At 37.0% G+C, this 21704-nt stretch overlaps 1 protein-coding gene across 1 annotated transcript in view; it reads left to right on the top strand.

The window, feature by feature from the left end:
• Window positions 1-477: 477 nt before the first annotated feature.
• SDCCAG8 (SHH signaling and ciliogenesis regulator SDCCAG8) overlaps window positions 478-21704 on the top strand; it is a 104929-nt gene continuing 83702 nt past the window's right edge. Inside the window, exons 1-10 of the mRNA XM_062489204.1 lie at window positions 478-603; window positions 7644-7808; window positions 7917-7999; window positions 11404-11517; window positions 11920-12045; window positions 12338-12478; window positions 13812-13876; window positions 15611-15799; window positions 17923-18061; window positions 20660-20812. Coding sequence (XP_062345188.1) covers window positions 537-603; window positions 7644-7808; window positions 7917-7999; window positions 11404-11517; window positions 11920-12045; window positions 12338-12478; window positions 13812-13876; window positions 15611-15799; window positions 17923-18061; window positions 20660-20812 — 1242 coding nt within the window. The 5' untranslated portion in view covers window positions 478-536. The remainder of the gene's footprint in view (window positions 604-7643; window positions 7809-7916; window positions 8000-11403; window positions 11518-11919; window positions 12046-12337; window positions 12479-13811; window positions 13877-15610; window positions 15800-17922; window positions 18062-20659; window positions 20813-21704) is intronic.

The raw sequence follows: 21704 nt of genomic DNA, 5'->3' as shown, positions 1-21704 counted from the left end.
GCCCGCAGACAATAACGCTGCCCGGGCTGCGGGTGCTCCCCGCGGGGGCGATGGCGGGAGGTAAACGGCGCTTCCCGCCCCGATCCGCCCCGGCCGTGACGGGACCGGGGCTGAGCCCGCTGCGGGCCCGAGGGCGCAGGCGGACGGCCCGTGCTGTGCGCAGGCGCGACTGCGGCCGCGATCCACAACAAAGGGGAGAGGGGTTGTGGCGACCACCCTCCCCCTGTTGGCGGGGGTGGGCGACGGGCGGGGGCTCCGCCTCCGGCGGCGCGGTGCATGCCGGGACTTGTAGTCCTGGCAGCGGCATTCCCGCCATCGGGAAGCGCGAGGGACGCCTGGCGTTGCTAGTCTCAGCTGCGGCGGCCGGCGACAACGGCCGGCCATTAGGAGCCGGAAGGATCCCCGCAGGTGGTTCCTCCGAGAGCCCCGCGCGGGAAGGCGGAACGGGTGGAACTACTGTCCCCCAGCCTCGCCGCGGGGAGCCCCCGGCGTCGGGCGACGGCGCTGGCTGCTCCCCGGGAGCCAGCGGCGCCCTGATGCGGGCGCCCCGCGGGGAGCGCGCCCTGGAGGAGTCCCTGGAGCGGTACCAGAGGCGCCTCCGAGGTGAGCGGCACCGGCGCGGGGTGAGGGCGGGCCGCCCCGGCTGCCGGCCGGGTCTGCGGGCGGGCTCGGCTGCGCCCGCCCCGCTCTGCGCCCCGGCCGGACGGGCTGGGACGGGCGCGCGGCAGGGAAGTTGCGCCGGGCTCTTCCCAGACCCGACCGCAGGCGCCGTTCTTGCTGTGACCCGCGCTCGTCTCACCGTAACTCGGCTCGGGCAGGAGCGCTGCTGGGTGCCTTCGGGTGCGGCTGGGGTTCGTGTGAGGGTTTTGGACATCCTTTAAAGCATCGGATTCTAGTCTTGGTAAAGATGAAGGTACGAATGGATACTAATGAGAGTGGTTGTTTCCCATGTCGTCGAGTGTTTTCATACCTGTCGCTTTTTCCAAGAGGCGTGGTATACAGCCTGACAGAGAGCGCCTGAATCTGTCAGCCGTGACACCTGGGCTTTACCAGCCTTCAGACTGTCACTGACTGGGCAAAGTAAATGTCCGAATTCTGAACAAAGCCAGTGGAAGTTTGTCGGTATGCGAATCTCTTGGTGCGAGAAGTTGTGTTCTGAGCACAGCACCCCCACATGGCTTGTTAGGATGTTTCCTGTACCATAGGAAACAACATTGCCAATAAAAACGAGAAAGAAAGGATAAAACAATGGAAACATTTTCAAATAGCTGCTTGATTCTCAACGAGTATTTTTTTCACTTCCTTCTCAAAAGAACATCGGTTGTTTAAGTTAGCAATAGATTTCTTTGGTTCCAGAAGCTAGAACTTTGAGGAATAATTTCTGTTTAGTTTTCTTGTCGAGGAGGTGGACATGGTGATGCTACTTGACATTGTAGTTAACAGTTGTTGCAGAACAGTTAGAGTGACAAATATCAAGGCTGTTTGACTGTTTTTAAGACTGTTAGAGCTGACCCTGTGTAATGGATACATTGGATGCAAGTATTCTCTTCATATAACTTACTTTCATTTTATCTTTTTTGTGACTAGATTGCATTACACCGGACCCATTATATTTCTTAAATAATTAAGAACCTGAATTTCTGGGGAGCCTTTCCCCTTTACATTTTTGGACCAACAATTTTCTTTTCATACAATGCCAAGGTAGTTTTGATTTTACACATCCAGATGTGCCTCTCAGTTGAAATCCTTATGGTCATGCACAAACAGCCCCAATACAGGGCAATATAGTCTAAGTTCCATTATATTTCTCAAAGAAAGTCTTTATTTCTCAGTGATGTACAATTTTTAACTTCTTTGAGCATTTTCCATATCATTGCTACCGGTGTTAGGAATTCACTGTAGGACAAACCTGTCATCATTACTCTCAGAGTTATCAAATCTAATGCTTTACCTATTTGTCTTATATATAGTTATTTATACAGCTTGAGATTTTTCTCCCCATTGGGATGACCCTGTCATCTGGGTTGTGCAATTTTAGGTGGCATGCTTGGGGCATTGTTTCATGTTTTTGAAATAAAGCACTCTTAACCTGTCTGTAATGCTTGATATTATCTGGACGGAGGCTGAGCTCATTACAACAGGTTTTCATCCCCCATGCTGGACACCAGAAGAGTCACTTTACAGCCTTACTCAGATGGGAGGGTAGATAAGTTCTCAAAGACTAGCTGATTATTTCAGTGCAGTGTCCTTTGTTGCAAAGGGAAATACCTCAGCAGACACGGAGCCTGAGTGTTGAGTAAACTGAGTGGTGACCAGAGGGCAAAAAGCTGGACCAAAAAAGCCTGATTAGGACCTAACTGGTCTTAGAGCCCAACAGAGAGGTTTTGATGAAACAACAAAGATTCTATAATGTAGCTTTTCCTCTCGAATGAAAGTCTGTAATGCTGTGTGTAGTACTGAGTTAAGAGGATGGTATTTGTACGGTTGGGGTTATTAGGTTACTGTGTATACATTCAAATAATTGAGACCATTTCAAATGAACCTTAAACTTTAGGAGATAATATTTCTAATAAGTTCTTCTCAAGGGAGTAGAGGTGTTTTGTATGGGAGTATAAGTGGTGAATACTGCTGTATTCACAGTAATTAATAACTGAAAATTGACAGGTGTGATGTAAATGCCCAATGGGCCTTCTGCTACCCCACTGCCAAGAGCAGAGCATGATGCCTTTTTCAAAGGGCACTGGCTCACTGTTGGACCTCAGACTGTGTAAGATGCAAGAGCAGGATCAAAGGATGGACAAACTATCCTTTTTAGGTATTGAGCCTGATACAGACAGCTTGTCTGCCTTGAGTCTGTCTTAGGATATTGTGGAAATTACATTCTGTATTCCACTGCATTGCTGCAGTGCAGTGTCCTACATAATTTCAGAGAATGGAGATGCAAACTCTAAGAGAAACAGGTGAAAATATAAGACTTCTACAAATAAAGCTTCATTTTGTGGCTGTTTTCTGTGCTTCCAAAAATAAAACAAGAGAGATGCGAAGTCAAAGCCATCTTAGGAAAAATGAGTATGTGGCCCAGTTTCCATCACTACAAGTTAGCTGTGACACTGAAGCAGCTAAGAATTACATTCTGAATGTTTTGTTTGTTTGTTTGTTTTGGTTTGTTTTTTTTTTCTTAGGCTTTTTGTTTTTATTTGGCATTTGTTTCTAGGTATTCTTCTGAATGTAAAATGTTCTTTAAGGGTGGAGAATCTTTCAAAGTGAACTGGGCAATGAGGGTTTCACATGTGAGGGTTTCTAGACCTTAGGCAATTGCTTTATGCTCCGCAGAAAGGGCTGGTTTAGGAACTCGTGACAGTGACTGCTGCAACTCCAGAGAGCCCTGTGCTTTTAAGGATGATAGCTTGGTAAAAGTTGTGCTGTGAGAACTACCTATTTCTCATATAATGCAAACCAACAATAGAGACCAAGAAACCAAATCTAAAGGTTTCATTATTTTGAAATATAATGAGCATTTCACACATCTTGGGATCTTTTGAAGCCTGACGAATGAACAGCTTGGCATTGCTTATTGCTGCCTGTAAAATCCTAGCAGCACAGGTCATGATAGATAGCATACTTTTAGTTTCAAAACTGCCATATAGACTATGTTACTTCCACAGTAGTGGAAGTAACCTGTGTTTGGCAGCCAATTAAGAAGAATAGCTAGATGTGAGAATGGGAAGTAAAGTAAGTTCCAACATGGGATAAACACAAAAAAAATCCTATAACCAAATTCTCATTTTCAGTATTTTTCAGCAAGTACTTGGCTGAAGACATGCATGATATAATATTTTAGATTTTTAGCTGTCAATAGAAGCGAATGGTGATCTAATTTTAGACAGGAAAGTTTTCTTTAAATGGGCATAATACTTCTGTTTTCACTAGTGTGTTTAATTATCTGTTTTGCCAGTTACTCTTTCACAAAAATTCTGCAGTGGCTTGGTTTGGATTTTTTAGGGCCTAAAGAATCAGTGTAATTCCTTCTCTAATTCTCTAAGGCTGTTTGCTGATTGGGAACCATAAAATATCAGAAAGTGATGGTGTTTGTTGAATTTATAGCCAGTAACTTCATGTTCTTCTAGATGTTATTAGAACCAGACTGTTAGGTTTGGGTGACAGACTTATGACAACTTTTTCATAGCGTTGCCATTTTTTTTAAAATTCAACTTATGCTGCTTAATGATTCTACCAGCTGGAGTTATTTCCCAGGCAATTCTGTTGTTTTGGGTGATTGGTTGTTCTGGTGCCAGAGTATTTTCTATGGCATTCCTGAGTCCATGAATGAGGTAGCTTTGGTGCTTTCATTTAAATGACTACCATTTTTAAAGAGTTCTGTGCAGTGCCTGAAAAAACATCTCTTGATTAGGCAATGCTAACCTGGTTCAATGCCTTCTGGGTTTTTTTCCTGTTCTGACTTCAATGGCAAATTGTTCTTATACTGATTTATTTTTTTTTAATGTATTGAGTTTAATCCATCAGATTTGGGTGCTAGCTTGTCATTTTTCATAAGCATTTCAGACCCTTTAAACACTGAAAACTAAAGAGCTTAATAGTAAGTTTTTTTCCTTGACATTTCAATCCACAAGTCCTTTTTCAATTATATCCTCAGCTGTTCAGATAGGAAATAGTACTTCAGTGATATTTTATCATAGAACAAGAATACATTTGGATTTTATTTGTAGAGTCTTGTCAAGATGTTGAAAAGAAAGATGCTGATTGATATGATATGCAAATCATAGTGCTGTGTGTGAGCAGTTTTTGCAGTATGTTTTCACTGAAGCCATGTTTCTATAAAATGTACTATTACAGGAGTATCTGAACTGAAAGAGTTACATTGAATGGGGGAGCACTTCAAAATTAATTGCCTCTGAATTAATTAAAAAATTTAATCATGTTGTCTTTAAGCAGATGTCCTTTGTTATCGTGTAGTTTGCATCCACAGTGGGATTTTTTTTCTGTTTTCTTTCATATTTTAAAAGAATATTTTTACATTATAAGAAACAACAAATGTAGTCTTTCCGCTCATTTGTGCATTGTCTTTCATCCTAATTCCCAGAATTATGTTCCTTACTTCAGATAAAAAATGCTATAATGTACTTATTCCCCTTTAAGCATCCAGTTCAATTCTTATTGGAATTGGCTCTTTTGAGTGTTGGCTCTTTTGTATCTGGTGAATGTACAGCCACACCTCTGGGACCTCCTAATTCCCAGTGGTGTTTTGTCTATGGCAGCAACATTAGTAATTTGGAAATAGGCAAGCTTTTAAGAAATTTAAGCAAATACTTGATGACACTTTCCAGAATGTGGTGACATTATTTCAGAGACAGGAAAGCGTAGTCAAAAAAAAAATAGGCATCAGTGTGCCATTGATAATGGTTTTGATGTGTTTCACTACTACTGCCCCGTATGTTTATGGGAAAAGAGGACAGAGTGTAAGAAGATCTATGTTATCTTTGTGGATGAAGTAATAGCTCGGGGCTCAGAAGAGAGAGAAGTTCTGGAAAAACTGATGTATATCGGCCTGGTTGATTCTGGTTTGGTTTGCTTTGTTGTTTTGTGTCTAGGGAGAAAATACTGATACTCCAGGGTTCTCTGGGAGACATCTAGAGGGAAAGGGGAAATGAAGAAACTTTATTGGTAGCAGTTGGCACACCACATGATAAATGACATTGAACACTTCTTGGCAACAAATAGTTGCAACATAGTTTGCTAAATATCTTAAGCATTGCATCGGTGAGATACTTCTGCCATCCCTCAATGAGCTCTTCCAGCCTCGTAGCATCCTGGAATGCTCAAGAAAGGATGAAGAGCCTAAGTGTGCCAGAAGTGAAATATTCAACCTAAACCCTTCTTTTTTGAGTCATTGCCTTGTGAGTGGTATTTGTTTGTTTTTTTTTTTTTTATGACTAAATTATGATTGTTTAAAATATGCTTTTTATGTCTTCTTTTACATTAAATTCATTAAAGGATGGAGTAACTGGAAATGGTGGTGTAAGCCACAAGATGACTGGGCTTTAAAAATAAATGCTAAGAAAAGATTATTAAGTCAGAAATGGGTCAGGATGTTATTAAAAATTAGCATTGTGAAAAAGAGTGAAGGCATACTGAGCTGAGAACATGGTCTTAAATATAAGTGCTTTTCTTAAATATAGTGCTTTTTTAATATTTTATAAGTTGTTGGTAAGTTACAACCAAGTAGAGAAGACTGGAAAAATGTTGAAAGCCGTTATAGTAGGGGAAAAAATCAATTTCTGAGCTTCAGTCAAGATGATGTGAACTTGGAAAAACAGATCAAGTGAAGACAGAAATAATTACCTAGCTTTTGTTTTCTGACTTGAACTGTTATTTACCTTTCTATTTGGAAAAAAAGAGCTATTAACTTTTTTACAGCTGCCTAAAATCTGAAGCGTATCTTCTGAATTCTACCTAGCAAATGCTTAACTGTGATTATTATTTGAAGGTTTTTTTGCCAGTGATAAGAAGTATTTTTAGTTATTTATGCATCATATAAATTTAGAAATTGCAAGCACATAAAAATTAAGTAATGACTTCTGTTGGAAAGGTTACCATTTTTCTAATTGTAGCAGTTACACCAATAGAAGTTGTTTCCTTATAAGCTTGGCTCACAAGAGTTAAATTGCTCTTCTATGGGCATTTATACCTAAAAGAAGTAATAAGTGAGTTGTCTGAAGTCCAATGGTGCACTCTGGATGTATCCTTGTCTAAAACTAAGCCTATATTTTTTGATTTCCAATTCAGTCGTCATCTCTTAGCTGCTAATCTCTCAAATTTATTTCTTGGCATATTGGAAATGTTCAGCTTTATCAGAGTGATGTGGCATTTATGACTGGTGATTATAATTTTTGTGAAGTCAGCTGAATCAGAAAAATTAAGAAAGGAATATAAGGAAAATATATATTGTATGTTAGATAAGACCTTTACTGTATCATTTGTCAGCAAATCAGTTCGTGAAAACATTTATATTTATCTGGATAGACATCTTCTGTTGTGTTTGTTGGGTTTTTTCCTAGAATAGTGTGTGTTACATATTTTTCACACTTGTTCAGTAGTCATCTGTCTTTATTAAATACTGTTTTATGGTGGCTTGGTTTGCTGAGTTATTACTTCATTTACTCAGGTGATTATTTCATTGTGTGACACGTTGCTTAGTGTGGTGGTATCACTCAAATGCAAAAACATTTTTCTTGGTTTTTAATCCTGCATATTGTAGAAAATGTAGCACGAGCTTAAGGTTCATTGAAAAGTATGAAAGCTGCATATGCTAGGAAATATTTTTGGTTCAAGTATATTATTACTTGTGCTGTTGCAGTATCCTAATATATTGAGGGGCTAAGATGCTACGTATAGTTCTCTGAAAAAGTTATTATCTAGTAAATATTTTGCAAATGTGGTTGTGTTTTTGGCTGTTGGCATTAGATAATTGCTTCCAGTGGCTGAGTTTAGGTCAAGTGGTCAAGTTAGACACATGCTGAATATCTGTAGTTCTCTCATGTTTTTTCCCATTTAAAATATCATCCAGTAAATCCTTTCTTTTATGTTGCTTATTGTGGTTAATGATGTGGTTGGGTTTTTTCTAGAACGTGCCAGTGAAAGCATCTCTCAACTGAAAAATGCCTTGGCAAAAGGTGATGGTGGCATTGGATTTGATCAGTCCTCTGTGGATGAGGGCAGTGACAATGCAGACAGAGCCAGTGATGACTGTGGGACTGCAGCCAGTCGGGAACCGCAGCACAGTCATGCAGGTAAGATTAACCTGAAAGCAAATGGTTTGAATATTGTTAGAAATTATACTAATTTCAATGAAAAAACCCAATTATTTATTGGTTATAATGGTTTTTATCTCTTCCTAGTTAACCAACTTAGAATTTTGTTGCAACACCGAGAAAGAATGGAAAGTGAAGAGTCTCCCTCAAGAAGGAAGAAGTCATTCCATGTATGTTTCTTCTGGTTCCATTTGTGTTGTTTGAATAAATGGCATGCATGTTGATTTTATAGTATACCGAGAAAAAAAGAAACACTGAATCACTTTTGCAATCTTAAATAATGGAGCTTCCTGAGGCTATGACCATAATGGAAGAAAAAGGAATCTGTAATACAGGGTATAGACTTTTCTCCTCTTTTTGTTCACCATGCAGTGTGGTCGTCCATCGTTTTGATCTTGAAAATATTTGGGATAGACAACAAGGAAAACTTTCTGAAAAAACAGACTCTGTTTTCCTACGACTGTACCTTAAGGATTTTCAGTGTCTTTCTTATGTTTTGACTATGCTTTTTCTTGAAATTCAAGTTAGGGACTTTCATGCAAAAACAGGTTTTGTGGTTCTCTGCCAAAATGCAGTGGTCTCTGTCAAGTTTTGTTGACATAACCCTTACAAGGGCTTCTCAGATGCTGCTTCATTGAAGCAGAACTGCACCAAAGTGTATGTGATGCACTGTGCAGTTACAGAGCAGCTGCTGGTTGCCAGAATCTCTATAGAAAAATAATTCAAAGGCACTCTTGCAGTTTTATCTTCTGATGGCTTACACTGAATATTTTTGGTTTATGCCAAGCAAGACAAGCAGCTCTTTGCTGTCAAAGTTAACAGCAGAATAATCTACAGCCTGTGTTCCTGCTGTGTTGCTTTCAGCCTGTGTAATGAGCGTAGCTCTGCTGTCCTGATGTTAAGGAATTTTATTTAAAGTTAACTTTTTTGAGTGTTTTAAGATCCACGAGTTTAGCATGGTTGTCATGCCAGGTATGTTGCCTCATAATAGCATAGGAAAAAGTTAGTGCTTTTGTAGCTCAAGCAATTGATGCATCATTGGTTGACTTTGGCATGACATGAATTGGTATCAGTTTGTATTAACCTTGGAAGGGAGGGAAAGAATCTTTTATTCTGTCTTTGGTGAAGTTTTCTACTTACATTGGGAAGTTTTAGTAGAGTGGAAAATTTAGAAAATTGAATACTTTTATCTAAGAAACTTGGAATAGTGCTTTCGGGGAGTGGATCAAAGGATGGCGGAATAAACAGAAAAAATGTGAATTTACTGTATTGGTACAGCACTGTCCAGCTTCCTCTTGAAGTTTCCAGTGAGGGACATTCTGTGAAGTGCTGGCTTTATTCTCCTTTGCAGCTGTCCTCCATCTGCTTGAGGATATGAAAGTGTTCTGAAGACAGACCACGTGAAAATGTTGAACTGCAAAAGTGCACACACACCAAAAATAAGCCCAGACCCTCATAAAATACAAGATTGTCTGGTGATTTACTGGACACTGCAGAAATGCTTCTTGTATAAGAAGAATCCAATTTCCCAGAGGTCAAGGAAAGCAAACTTAGATTATGAGTAACCTTAACCTTTTGCTTTGAGTGATGCTGAAACACCTGATGACTGCTGAATAGTAAATGACTGCAGGATCTATAGCTAAATATAACATTTCACAAAAACTATACTCTTCAGTAACCTCTACCATGCTTCTTACATATAAATAGTACTGTTGCAACAAAATTCCCTTTGCTTGCCCATTGATTAAAGTTGCAATAGACATCGAATGAGTTCATCCTTTCTTTGATTACACCAGAAGGTTGGGCAGAATTTTTCCCTTTGCTCTACACTTCATCACCTGAGGTCAAGGCCCAGCAAGATTGCTTCATATAAAACTGCAGTTCTGCAGGCTGGATTTTGGCTAACCTAGCTGCACCCAGCCTCTGTTCCTGACACTGTTGTTATAGGTAGAGGTGTGATGGATTCCTGTTGTTTCCTGCCAGTTTATAGGGTGGCAAAGTTTCTCTAATTCTGTGGTTTAGATCCTTGAAATTTGAGGCATTCTGGAAAAGTACAAGGTGGGCCATATTATTTGTGATGTCCGCAAAACTGTTTGTCACTGTGTAGAATGCTGGCTTCTAGAGCTGCTAAGCATGTATATTTTATAAATTCTTTTCAGTATTAAGCATTTGAACATGAACATTTCCAAGACTCAGGCATAATTGTTTGGTTATTCATGATCAGATGTGTCTTTCAGCTCTGATTTTAATATTTGGTCTATTTTAAATGCAAGCCTCCCCAACCTCTGTTCTTTCACCCCGTTACACATTATATTGTGAGGAAATTAATTTAAAATCCCAAATCAATTTATAATAAATTTATAATAATTATGTTGTTCAAAAGGCAAAAAAGAAGTCACAGGGAGTCCTCTGTTCTTTTTGTTGAGAAGATATACTACCTCTTATTTTCTTTTTAGTGAAAAATTCTTTAGCACTATTGTTTACATTACAGTGATGTTCCTCAGTTTGAACATTAGTACTGTTTTTCAGTGAAAAGTAATTTGAATAGAAACGGAGTTTTTTCACAATGTCTAACACGGCTGTGGTGTAATCTTGTCAGGGAGGCAGCTGGAGGTCTCAGCTGCAAGGTGTTCATTATGCTTTCAGAGAAGTGGGATGGATGAATAGGAGCCAGAGAAACAGATGACTTACAAATATTATCAAGGCAATATTATATATACTTTAACAAGTGTGGTTCATTTTTGAAATAAATTTATGAAGTAGTTAGGATTAAGAATTTAAATCAAGGTGAATTCTGAGTCAATATAACATGGGGCTTATGTCTACTGGAACAGGCAGAATGTGTTGCAAATTTGGAATTCTTCTCTAAAGGGATGTTTTTTCAGATGGTTCTGGATATCTTCCATTTGTCTCTTCAGTCATGGTTCCAGATATCTCAAGATTGTCCCCCCCCACTTTAAAACAGTCAATACTTATATTTGGTATAATTGGACTGTAATGTTTTTGTTGCTAGAAACTTTCACCTCATCCTAATTGAAGGATGATACCTTTATAAGGAATGGACAAGGAATTTTTATGCATTGTTGGCAGAACCTATAGATAACTAGTAGATGTAATAGCTATCCATTAGTAGCTCGGTTTGCTTTTTAAATTTTGTTTTGTGGGGTTTTTGTTTGGGTTGGTTTTTTTTAATGGTGAATATTTCAAAAGTGATATTTAAAAACAAGGATGTAGGTTTCTGAATCTTTGATCTTTTTTTGACTTCAATTATATTTAAGAAGTATATAATGGAATATTTTTGCACAAAAAGGTATGTTTCTGACCCAAAATCATAAGTGTTAAAATTGTGAGTTTTAAAAATAGGGATATGCATAAAGATCTTTGTTTTCCTTCAGAAGTATGAACTAGTGCTAGAAATGTACCTGTTGTTCCTCTGAGAAAACTCTGTTAACAGCTCTGTGTGCATTTGGAAGCCTTACCAGAAATCTGTAGGTTGTATTCTGTGTGCAAGCATTATCTTACTGCAATAATGGAAAATGAGAGCATAACACATGCTGTTCTCTACTTCCTTCAGAAACCCCCAGAAGCTGTGCCTGCAGACTTACCAGCCCTTTCCGATCTTGTTCCTATAATCAATGATCAGTCACAGTACATTAACCATTTGGAAGCAGAGGTGAAGTTTTACAAGGTATCACACAACATATTTGACCCACTAAAACCCTGGTCCCCCAAATGTGAAGAACTGCATTAAAAGCAGTTCTTATACTTAAGACTTGAGATTAATTGCTCTAATGACCAAAACTGAGCCACATGCAAATCAGTAGACCCCTTAACCTGTGTCTTGGTATCTGGTGTTTAAGGGTCTTTAAAGATATTTTAGGTCCTGTCACAAATACAACTAAGCAATTTTTTTAAAAAAGAAGATTTATGGGAATTTAAGCTCCAAAAATCTATCTTTTGAGTATTCTTGGTCTCTGTAAAAGGGTTAAAATATTTGAAAATGTTAGTTTAGACTTTTGGTCTCAATATGTATTTCAGTATTGATAGCCATCTTAATGAGTCTTTTAAATGCAATTCCTTTGCCCTATAGGAGGAGTTGTGTGGGGTGAAAGATCGAGAACAGGCAGTTTTATTTGAAAATGAAGAGCTCCAAAAGAAGCTGAAACTCTTAACTTCAGAATACATCTTGAGAGAACAAACTCTTCTGGATGCCTCAGTAAGTTTTTATTTGTTGTTTCTTTAATCAGTGCTCAAGGATCTGGCCAGATTTTTTTAATGGAAAGGTATACAGATGGTTGTGTGCAAACAGAATTTTAGTCAAAATTTAATGAGATTTTGTGAACATGGGTTTCCTTGGGTAGCATCATTTTTGTAGATTGCTAACCTAATTAACTTATCGGTTCTTATATTCTTTTGAAGACTGTAAGATTCAATACTTAAATAAGAACATCTGTTTAAAAAAAACAGCCTACATAATCATAACTGAAACATTGATACTTCTATTTTAGATAAATGCTCAGAAATCCTGGCCTGTAGGTGGTAAAGACTGTAGCATACACCAGCCTGTCACCTCATCACCAGCACATAACAAAGATCAGGCTTTTGTTACAGCAGCTTCTGGAGACAAAGCAAAATGGCCTGTCGATCTGGTTGGTATTACCTTTCTTCACAGAGCCCTACCTTTGCAAAATTATTCAGTGTTATTGTTCCAGTTCTGATGATCAACTTTGTAACAGACACAGGAGAAGTTTTGGTTGACTAAATCTTAATCTGAGCTCAAATTTTATTCTCTTCTTATTTATCTTCTCATTTTACCCTAATTAATATTATTGTGCAGTTGGACACAGATGGCAGGTTGTATCTGCAGATGATGACTTCCCAGAGATAATTCTTGTTTAAAGATGATGGCTTCACTGTACTTTGGAGATTCTTATGAATAACTCAGTGCCCAAGCAGGTGGGAACTAGCTGGTGTAATTTATGTAGCCCTCCACAAAGCTCTTTTCATTATGAGTTGTTCTGCTGGAGCAAGCACAAGGCTCAATCTGTTTTCCCTTAGCTAAATTATACACCTTGTACTTTTAGAGATACAAAGGAGTCCTAATAATTTAGAGAAGATGATGTCTCTTCCTGCATTTTTGGTTTCAGAGGACATTAATTTTCCTTTTACTCTGAAGTAGTAGGGTGGTGTTGCTATCTTTGGGGAAAGAACTTGGCTAATTGAAAAGTTTTGATATTTTTTTTCCATACAGATTAGTGTACTGTGAAATTTACGCAGTACTTCAATTCTTTTATTAAATGAGACTTGGGTTTTTTGCATAAGAAATAAAGTTTTGGGTGTTTTGTGCTATTATTTTAGAGCTGAAGACCTCAGTGGTCGCTGATGCCTGCAGTTGTTTGGAAGCTGTTTTTTACAGTAATTGCTCTTTCCTTCATCTGCCACATTTAAATCAGGAGAATAATGTTGATGGGAACTTCTTTCTAAGCATCACAGTGAGCTAAATTTGTAGTGCTATATCTGGTTTGTTATCACCATTGTATTTAACATTGGTGTAGTTGATTCATATACCTTGTTCTTCACCAGATAATCAGACTAACTCACTGTATTAGAAATAAATAGCCTGTTTACTTGAAGTTCTTAATAATTATGTTCTAATATCTGCTGACTTGTGGGAGACCAAGAGCAAACTCAAGATGTGATCATCAGTTACTGTGAATCATTGTAGAGAACTGAGGGCTGCAGTTGGAATTGAAACGATTTACCATATGAGAATCTGGCAAAAAACCTTATTTAGAAACAAAAAATGGGAGCGTTGTTCACTTTTTAGACTTCCAGAAATGTGAAATATTTAGGTTTCTCTGCCACTAGTATTTCAACAGGTTTATGTCCTCAGGGGAAAAGAATGTGGGTAAAGTCTAGGTTTATTTGTAAAGACTGTTATGAAGAAAGCAAGACATGTCTTTTCTCCCATCTTTTCTAAAGGAGAATCTAAAACTTCTTTATCAAGAAAAAGTCAATATCCTTGATGCTCAAATACAGTCTCTAAGGTAAAGTGATTTTTTTCCTTAAAATAATCCTTAATAAATTGTCACTGCATAACAGTGTGAACCACTCAATCTAAATTTAACTAAGAGAACGATTGAACATCTGAATGTTGTGCCTTCTGATAGTGTCCCTGAAAACTAATTTTCTGTTAAATTCTCTCAAAGATAGATGTAGCAAAATTGAATGTATGCTGCTTTATAGAAACCATAGTAATACAAAGCATCTTATCTTTTTTACCCTCTTTCCCCTAAGAAAGGTCATGGAAGGTAGGCCACTCAAAGAAAGAGAGAAGTTACAATTTTAACTTGTGTGACAACTTCCATGATTAGCTACTTTCTACTACTTTTTGTTTTTACCTAAAAAAATCATGGTTTCATATATCTGAAAATGCTAGACTGTTCTGTGTGTAAAAAGTGTTATTGGTAGGGAGACAAGTCAAAAGAATGCTCTCTGGTGAAACCTGCAACATGCAAAGCTGGTTGACGTAGCGAATGTAAAGGAGGATCCTTAATTTCAGCTGTATAATCCAATTTTTTTTTCCTCTTGGCCTCAAGTGGTATATTTATTCAAAAATAATTATTGGAGGCTAAGGTTGTCTCAGAAGTTCCTCAAGTACATTATTGAGCCTCTGATCGCTCCTAAGAGGCATGATCTTGCAAACAGGAAGTTCTGCAAAACTAGATTTTATTGAAGTGAGAAATTATACCACTTTCTGTGGGACTATTTGCCCTTTTAACTTCAAGGATGAATGTACACAGGACTTGCTGATTTTTGTCCAAGACTTTCCAACAATAGATTTGTTGCACCACGACTGTCTAAGGATATATGCAGAGCAAATTTTTTTCAGGTTATAATGGGTTATATGTAATAGACCAAGTACTAAAATTGGAAAAAGTGCACAGAAGATTTTCCAGATGGAAATAAGAATGCATGCAGTGTATATATCATGTGCACAGTAAATCCGATGCAACCAGAATGTGTCAGACTTCCTATGTGTGTGCTGCCCAGATGGCCTGCATAACAAACCCAAAGCTTTGGATTCATTGCACAATTTGTCAAATTGATCTATATGTGCACAGTGTGCATTTGTCTGGAACTTCCTGATGTTAACATTCCTGTTGCTTGCGATCTCCGCAGCCTGACACATGCTTGGAAATTCTGGAGCAAATTCTCCAGAGCACCTGGTAAAAATTTTGGAGACAAGTAAAAAACTTGACCTGTTTTTCTGTACATGTGTTTGACCTCAGGTTGTTTATATTGCTGGATCTGATTGAATGTGCTGATTACATCTGGATTCCTGTCTAGGGAGTAGAGAATAAATATGAATTTAGTGATATTATTAATAAAAGCAACAGAAAAATTGTTAGAGTATTGAAATACTTAACAGCTGATTTTTCGTATTTGCTAATGAATATTATACTCTGTTCAGACAAAATGTAAATCTACTGTTTTTTAATCTAATAACTTTCTGTTTAAGTTCAATATTTTCTGATACTACGGGGGAAGAAACAAATTAACACAATATTGTTTTGTGTATTAATAATTTTGATTGGGCAATTCAACTGTTATTTCTCTACTGAAGTCTTCCTTAGCCTATTGAAATGTGTAAAATGATGTTCACTACAGGGATTCTTGCAGTTCTTTTTAGGCTACATTTGTTGTTATATATCGTATATGAATATGACTTGTAGAAATATATAATTTCACAAACAATATTTTTCATTTCTTCTTCCTAGAAAAGACCTTTCAGAATCTCAGAAGACTTGCAAAGATTTGGAGGGAAGGCTGAAACACCAGAAATCACTGTTTTCAGCCAAAAGTTCTAGCCAGGTGGGTGGTCTGTGCCTGAGCTGTGCCCAGCACGAGGCCGTTCTTGCACAGACACACTGCAATGTTCACGTGCAGACCATTGAGAGACTGACCAGGTAGGTTGTGGGGGTGTGAACTTTGTGATTGGAAGTATGGGCTGCTTGCATTGAAACCATTTAAGTCTCATTGTCTTGGTTTAAATTCGTAGAGAGATGTGCATTAATGGAAAAATACACTCCCAAGCTGGAGTCATAATGCCGAAAACAGTGAATGTAGGTCCCAACCACTCCAAAATCCACAATAGCTTTGCTACTTATTTCAAGTGGGAAAGAATTTTAGTTGTTAACATGTAATTATGATAACTTGGGCTGACCAGATAGACTATTTACAGTCTGTTTCCTGGATTTTTTGTACAAACAAGTCCTTCCCTCTGTCAGCACAAATATTGTGCAAGTCCATGCACTTTGATTGATTATTTCTTGCAAAAGTTCGTTATAATTCTGTAGTTGGAAATTTTTCTGGCTTCACTTTATTCTCCTTAAATATGGGGAACTTTTCAGATACCTCAACAATAGGTAGGATGCATTTCCTACCCCAAACACCTGTTCCTCCCTGACTAAAATAAGACAGGAAAAAGAAGTTCCATTAGATAAAAATAAACGAAATTTTTTGTTACAGCCTTTTTTTTTTTAATGCTAGCTTTTATTTAAATAAGTTTTAAAATCACAAGTACACAGGCTGAATATATATAATTCAGGGATCCCAACATTAAATTCTTTTTCTTAAGGAATTCTGCTAGTCAATCATCTTCAAATAAACTCTCCCTTTCTACTTGTTAGCAATAATGATAGGATACTGCAGCTTTCTCAAAGTTTATTAAACAGCCATTTATTTATTGTCAGATAGCTGAAGCTTCGTAGAATTTCTGAAGTATTGGAATGAGCCTGAGATGAAATAGTGGGTCAATTAGAAGCAGGGAGACTGAAGGGACATAGAACATAAAAATGTACTCAGTCAAGTGGGCACTATCCCTCTGCTCTAGATGGTTATTGCCAAGATTTATGTATGTTTTTCTATTATCAAGTCCAAAAATTTTCTGGCAAAGCTCTATTTCTAAGAAGCCATGTTTCAAAACGTGCTTTTGTAACAAAAGTTATTATTGTCACAGATGTTGGAAAATATGAACAAACTGTAAATCTGTACATTCTTGTCCTCTTCTATTACAGTGAGCTTGAAATAAAAGATTTGAACTGACCTCTTTTTCTATCTTAAACTCCAAATTTCATTTGGTGGTTTAAAAGGATCCAAAAGCTGCCTCTACTTGTGGTGCAGTTTATTAAAAATAAGGGTATTTCAATAGGAGTTTTCAAAGGAACTTTATCCAATTCAAAAATGAAATGAAATTTCGAAGTATGGCTGCTAGGTCTCTGGCAAATACAAACAATTGTGTTACCATTTCACACAGCCTTAAGAATACAATAGTTTTCAGCCAGAATCTTGAGCTGCATCTAAATCACAGTTAAACATTTAATTAATTAACATTCACAATTAAACTTAATTTAAAAGCTTTTGACATATCAAAATAATGAAAAGGTAAAGTTAAGTATTGCAGTTTTACTAACTCTGCTTTACCATTTAGTACAGATTTTAGTGTCTTAGTTAGCAAAAGTTCAGAAGAGTTGTAGAATCCAGGTTTGGCTTAGTTCCAGTTCGCAGCAAATGGATCTAGATTGTCATTTGATATACTTAGCAATTACTTGTTGGACCTAACCCTTCCTTTTTATTATTTTTTCTATTTTAATATTTTTATAATTCTATTTTTATTATTTTTCTATTTTATTATTTATTCTCTTCTAAATTTAATGACAGTGTAATTCCATAGTGCCTTTTTTTTTTTTTTTTTTTTTTTTTTTTTGCACGGATACCCGTTTTGTTACGTCAACAGAATGTGCTTGGTTTCCATACACTGATGACTTGAGATCTGCTCTCTTTACTGGCAGTGTCTCTAGTGGTCCATCCTTCTGAAATGAAGGACAGGTTGTCAAGCAAATTATATTTTCAGTGTCTGCCAAGCTTGCAGTATGCTTTCACTCATGAGTTTCAGTATTGCCTTGCTTACAAACCTTAAATCTTTAATTTCTTTATATTTTATATTTGGTATACCTGTTGTTTGTGGATTTTTTTCTCTTACAAAAAGATATAGAAGAAGTATCTGGCTTGTTCTTTTTTAAATATGCAGAGAAAAAGATGACTTGGTAGATGCACTTGTTTCACTGAGGCAAAGCATGAAAGAGATGCAGCAAAGAGAATCTAATGCTTGTAAGCAAGTTGAACATGCTGTGCAAATGGCAGAAGAGGCTAATTTTGAAAAAACAAAGGTAAATCCATTACAAAATTTGAGCTTTTTAGTGTTCAGATCTAATGCAAATGTTAATTCCTTTTCATGCTAGTGAGAGAATACATGCATAAGACCTTTGTAATATGTTGATATGATGTAGATTTAAAACAGCTATGCCATGTGACTGTTTCTGAACAGTAATAGGAACTCTGTATTCAAGTTCTTCAGTTCTCATCAATACTATGAGGAGTGCCACATTTTTTAATTGATGTACTTTCACAGCTAGGTGATATAAATTGAGTTGTAGAATTTTCAAAGATATTCATGATATGTAAGGGGATAATTTTGACATCACATTTCTGACCTACTCTGGAGAACATAGTTAAAATGCTTACAAATAAATATTTTGCCTTAGATGAGAGCAGTGCAAGAACTGATTACCTATCAGAGCTCTTTGAAGATGAGAGGTCTTGTCTAATGATACCTGCAGGAAGGTTCTAGTGTTATGTACATAATAATAATGATAAATCCACTTTTGATCTAATGCTTCTGTTATCCCTGGTTCTGCACACAATCAACCTATATTGACCTAAATTATTTCCTTGATAGTTAGTGACATCTACTGTACTATTAGTGAATTACTATGGAATTGAGAGAAGGTTGCTTTGGTATGGTTTTTTGATTGAATGCAAACAAGACTGATATAATTGTTCTATTGATAAAACTGGTGTTATTTATCCAGTGCTGTAAAAGAAGAGTGTGTGCTTGTAGTGTGAAGTGCTACCTGTTTGTCTACAAGGATGAATAGTAGTTGGTTTTTTTTCATGCTCCAAAACTTTTAATATGGAGGAACAGGAAAAAGTAATTTACATATATTGGATTAATTTTGCCTTTTTACAAGTGCTGGTATACCTTTGGTAAGTCCAGACCATCCTTTTTTTCCCCCCTAGTCCTATTCTACTCTTAAGTGCTGTTTTTCTTGATAACTAGCATGAAATCCCATAGAACAGTCTCACAGAAAGTGAGAATTTAACACATTAAGCTTTCAAACACTGTAATTGCAATTTCATCAGCCTGTTTACCCAAAGTCTAACCTCAGGTGCTTATCATTTAAAACCACCATTTCTTCTTGTCTTTTGGTTGTCTCTGTAGATTGTGGACTCTTGCATATTACAAAGAACAGGAAGGAGATCTGTTATGTTTAAATTGATGTAGTTGAAGCAAAATCAGGAATATATTTTCGACACAAATGTCATAAAAGAGTAATTGCTTGAACTGCTCATTGTGTAGTCAGAACAATGGAGCTAACAAAATACACATTTCTTCTTGGAATGCAACTAATGCAACTAATTCCTTCTAGAGTGGCATTTGTTTAGATGTCTACCAAGCTACAGCAGTTTTATGCAGACAATTGTTTGCTGAAGTCAATGATTCTTTCCTACAGGAAAGGATTCAGTGCCATAACAGATGGATTCTGTCACCATAGTAGACTTGTGACACAAAACTAATGGAGACTGTTTGAGCATTCTCTAAAAAAACATGGTTTAACTTGCTCCCCTCATGAACAGTCCAAAGCCAAAAAAATTTTACTCAGGGGATTAGCTTTGAGTGAAAGAAATATAAGCAGTTTAAATGAATAAATTTGAAATTAAAGGATAATAAGTTAGAATTCCTAAAGGGAGGTTACTCTAGCTTCTTTGAAACAGAATACACTGGTTATCAGTGCAATGTTGAAATTAAATCTAGTTTACTCATAGGCTAGCAAAGCTGCCTTCAGGGTGCTTTGAATACTTGGACTTATTTGTAATGGAGTAGTGTATTTCTGGTTTAAACTGACATAACACTCAAATTCTACACTTTGGCAGAAATACAGCAGCATAAATGGATAAATATCTTCCTTTCTCCCTAGCATTTTTAGAAGATAGTGAAGACAGTGTTTTGAGAGTGTTCTTGAACTTTTGTTTCTACTTTTATTAATAGAAAACCCATCTATAACCCTGTGTTTTAGCACGTACTAAGTACACATAAGCAGTACTTTATGAGGTATTTAGTAGAATTAATTTTTGACAAACCTGAAACTTATTCATCAAATGTTTTTTGTATCTTTACTGACAGCTTTCAGGTTTCTTAGCATTCTGCACTCAGTAATTCACTTCAGGAGGAGACTAAGTGGAAGTGCATACATTTTATTGATTTTTCCTTCAGTTTTTTAATTAGATAGTAACCACTGCATTTGTAAGGAGTCAAATAAAGTAATGGAGTTTGATTCTAGTGATGTGCATTCAGGAATTTTAAATTTTAAATGTAAGGCAAATAATCATAGTTTTAGAAGAACAGCTACTTATTTGGAAAATACACACAGAAAAATGCTTCCATCTTTGCCATGATTCCTAAAAGCATTTAAATTTCTCAGCTGCAGTAGGGCATGTATATACCTACAAACATATATATCTGTTTTCATTCTGTTAGTCCTATTCTAGATTATAACACAGTAGGATATGTAGAAATATCAACTGCATTTTAAAAAAAGACATTTCTAATAGCAAACTGATTTATTTGAAGGTAAATAGAAGACAAATACCACGTTTGTTTGAAAATTTTAGGTTCCTTTCATTTAAACAAATTGGGGGTTTTTTAGGCTCTAGTCCACTGTGAGCAACTGAAAAGTGAGATGGAACGACAGAAGAATTATCTTGAAAAGGAGCTGGCTGCCCAGCTAAATAAGAGGGCTGATGAGAAAGAAGCACTGCGGCAAGAAATGAAGAAGGAAAGGGAGGACTTGGCAGAAATGGTAAGAGTTGGTTCTTTTTCTATTCATGTAATACAATGAGTTTATCATCCTCTTTAAACTTCATTTTTTTATTTTTGGGTGTGAGAGCTCAGTCGTTCTGAGTCTTCTATAATTTCTTTAAAGCAGTGGTAGATAAGTCATCCTTTGAGTTTGAATAACTGGGTTTTGTGCTGTGTCACCAGATACATACTAGGTTGTTGATGTTATGCATTTGATTTTAGTCTGCATAATATTTTTAATGCACTGTGTCAGAATAAGAAAGGGTTAAGTAATATGTGATGCATGGTTTATACCTAGGTCTTTTATAAAAAGTATTATTTAGTTTGCCAAGGCAAACATTCAGAAGTTAGCACATATCAAATTTAGGATTCTTTGCTACTTTGATCTTATATATACATTAATGTTACAATATCATAATTTCAAAGCGATCTTATCATATGCTTAGTTTTCCCACCTGCAGAAATGTGTTGGAATCTCTTCTCACTTTTACTAATGTTTATCAACTCTCTGAGACAGAATCTGTCTCATCATTTGTGCTGTGACCATTGTGATAGTCTTGATAACCTTGTTTTAGACTTCTAGATGCTGCTGTAATTTGAGTATAAAACATGAGGGTTTTCTGCCTAATGGAGTCTACAGAGGAAAGCTCAAGCTAACAGCAGTAAGCCTGTGATAGAGGAGGCATTTCTAAGGTGATTGAAGTGCAAGGAAATGTAGAGAGATAAATACTTCTTGAATTATGGTATTCATGCTTGTTTGGTCTGCAATGTCTTCAGCCATTTCTGGGGGAGGTTTGGAAACAATAGAGCGAATTTCTTTCCTGATTGTAGACTTTTTCTTATTTTTTGGGACTCTTTTATAAGTTGTATGGCTTACTTCTAAAAATTCAGAG

This window comes from Cinclus cinclus, chromosome 3 (assembly GCF_963662255.1).
Source record: "Cinclus cinclus chromosome 3, bCinCin1.1, whole genome shotgun sequence".
NCBI lineage: Eukaryota > Metazoa > Chordata > Aves > Passeriformes > Cinclidae > Cinclus > Cinclus cinclus.
Note: the sequence above shows the minus strand (reverse complement) of the source record. Positions and strands in the feature narration are given on the sequence as shown.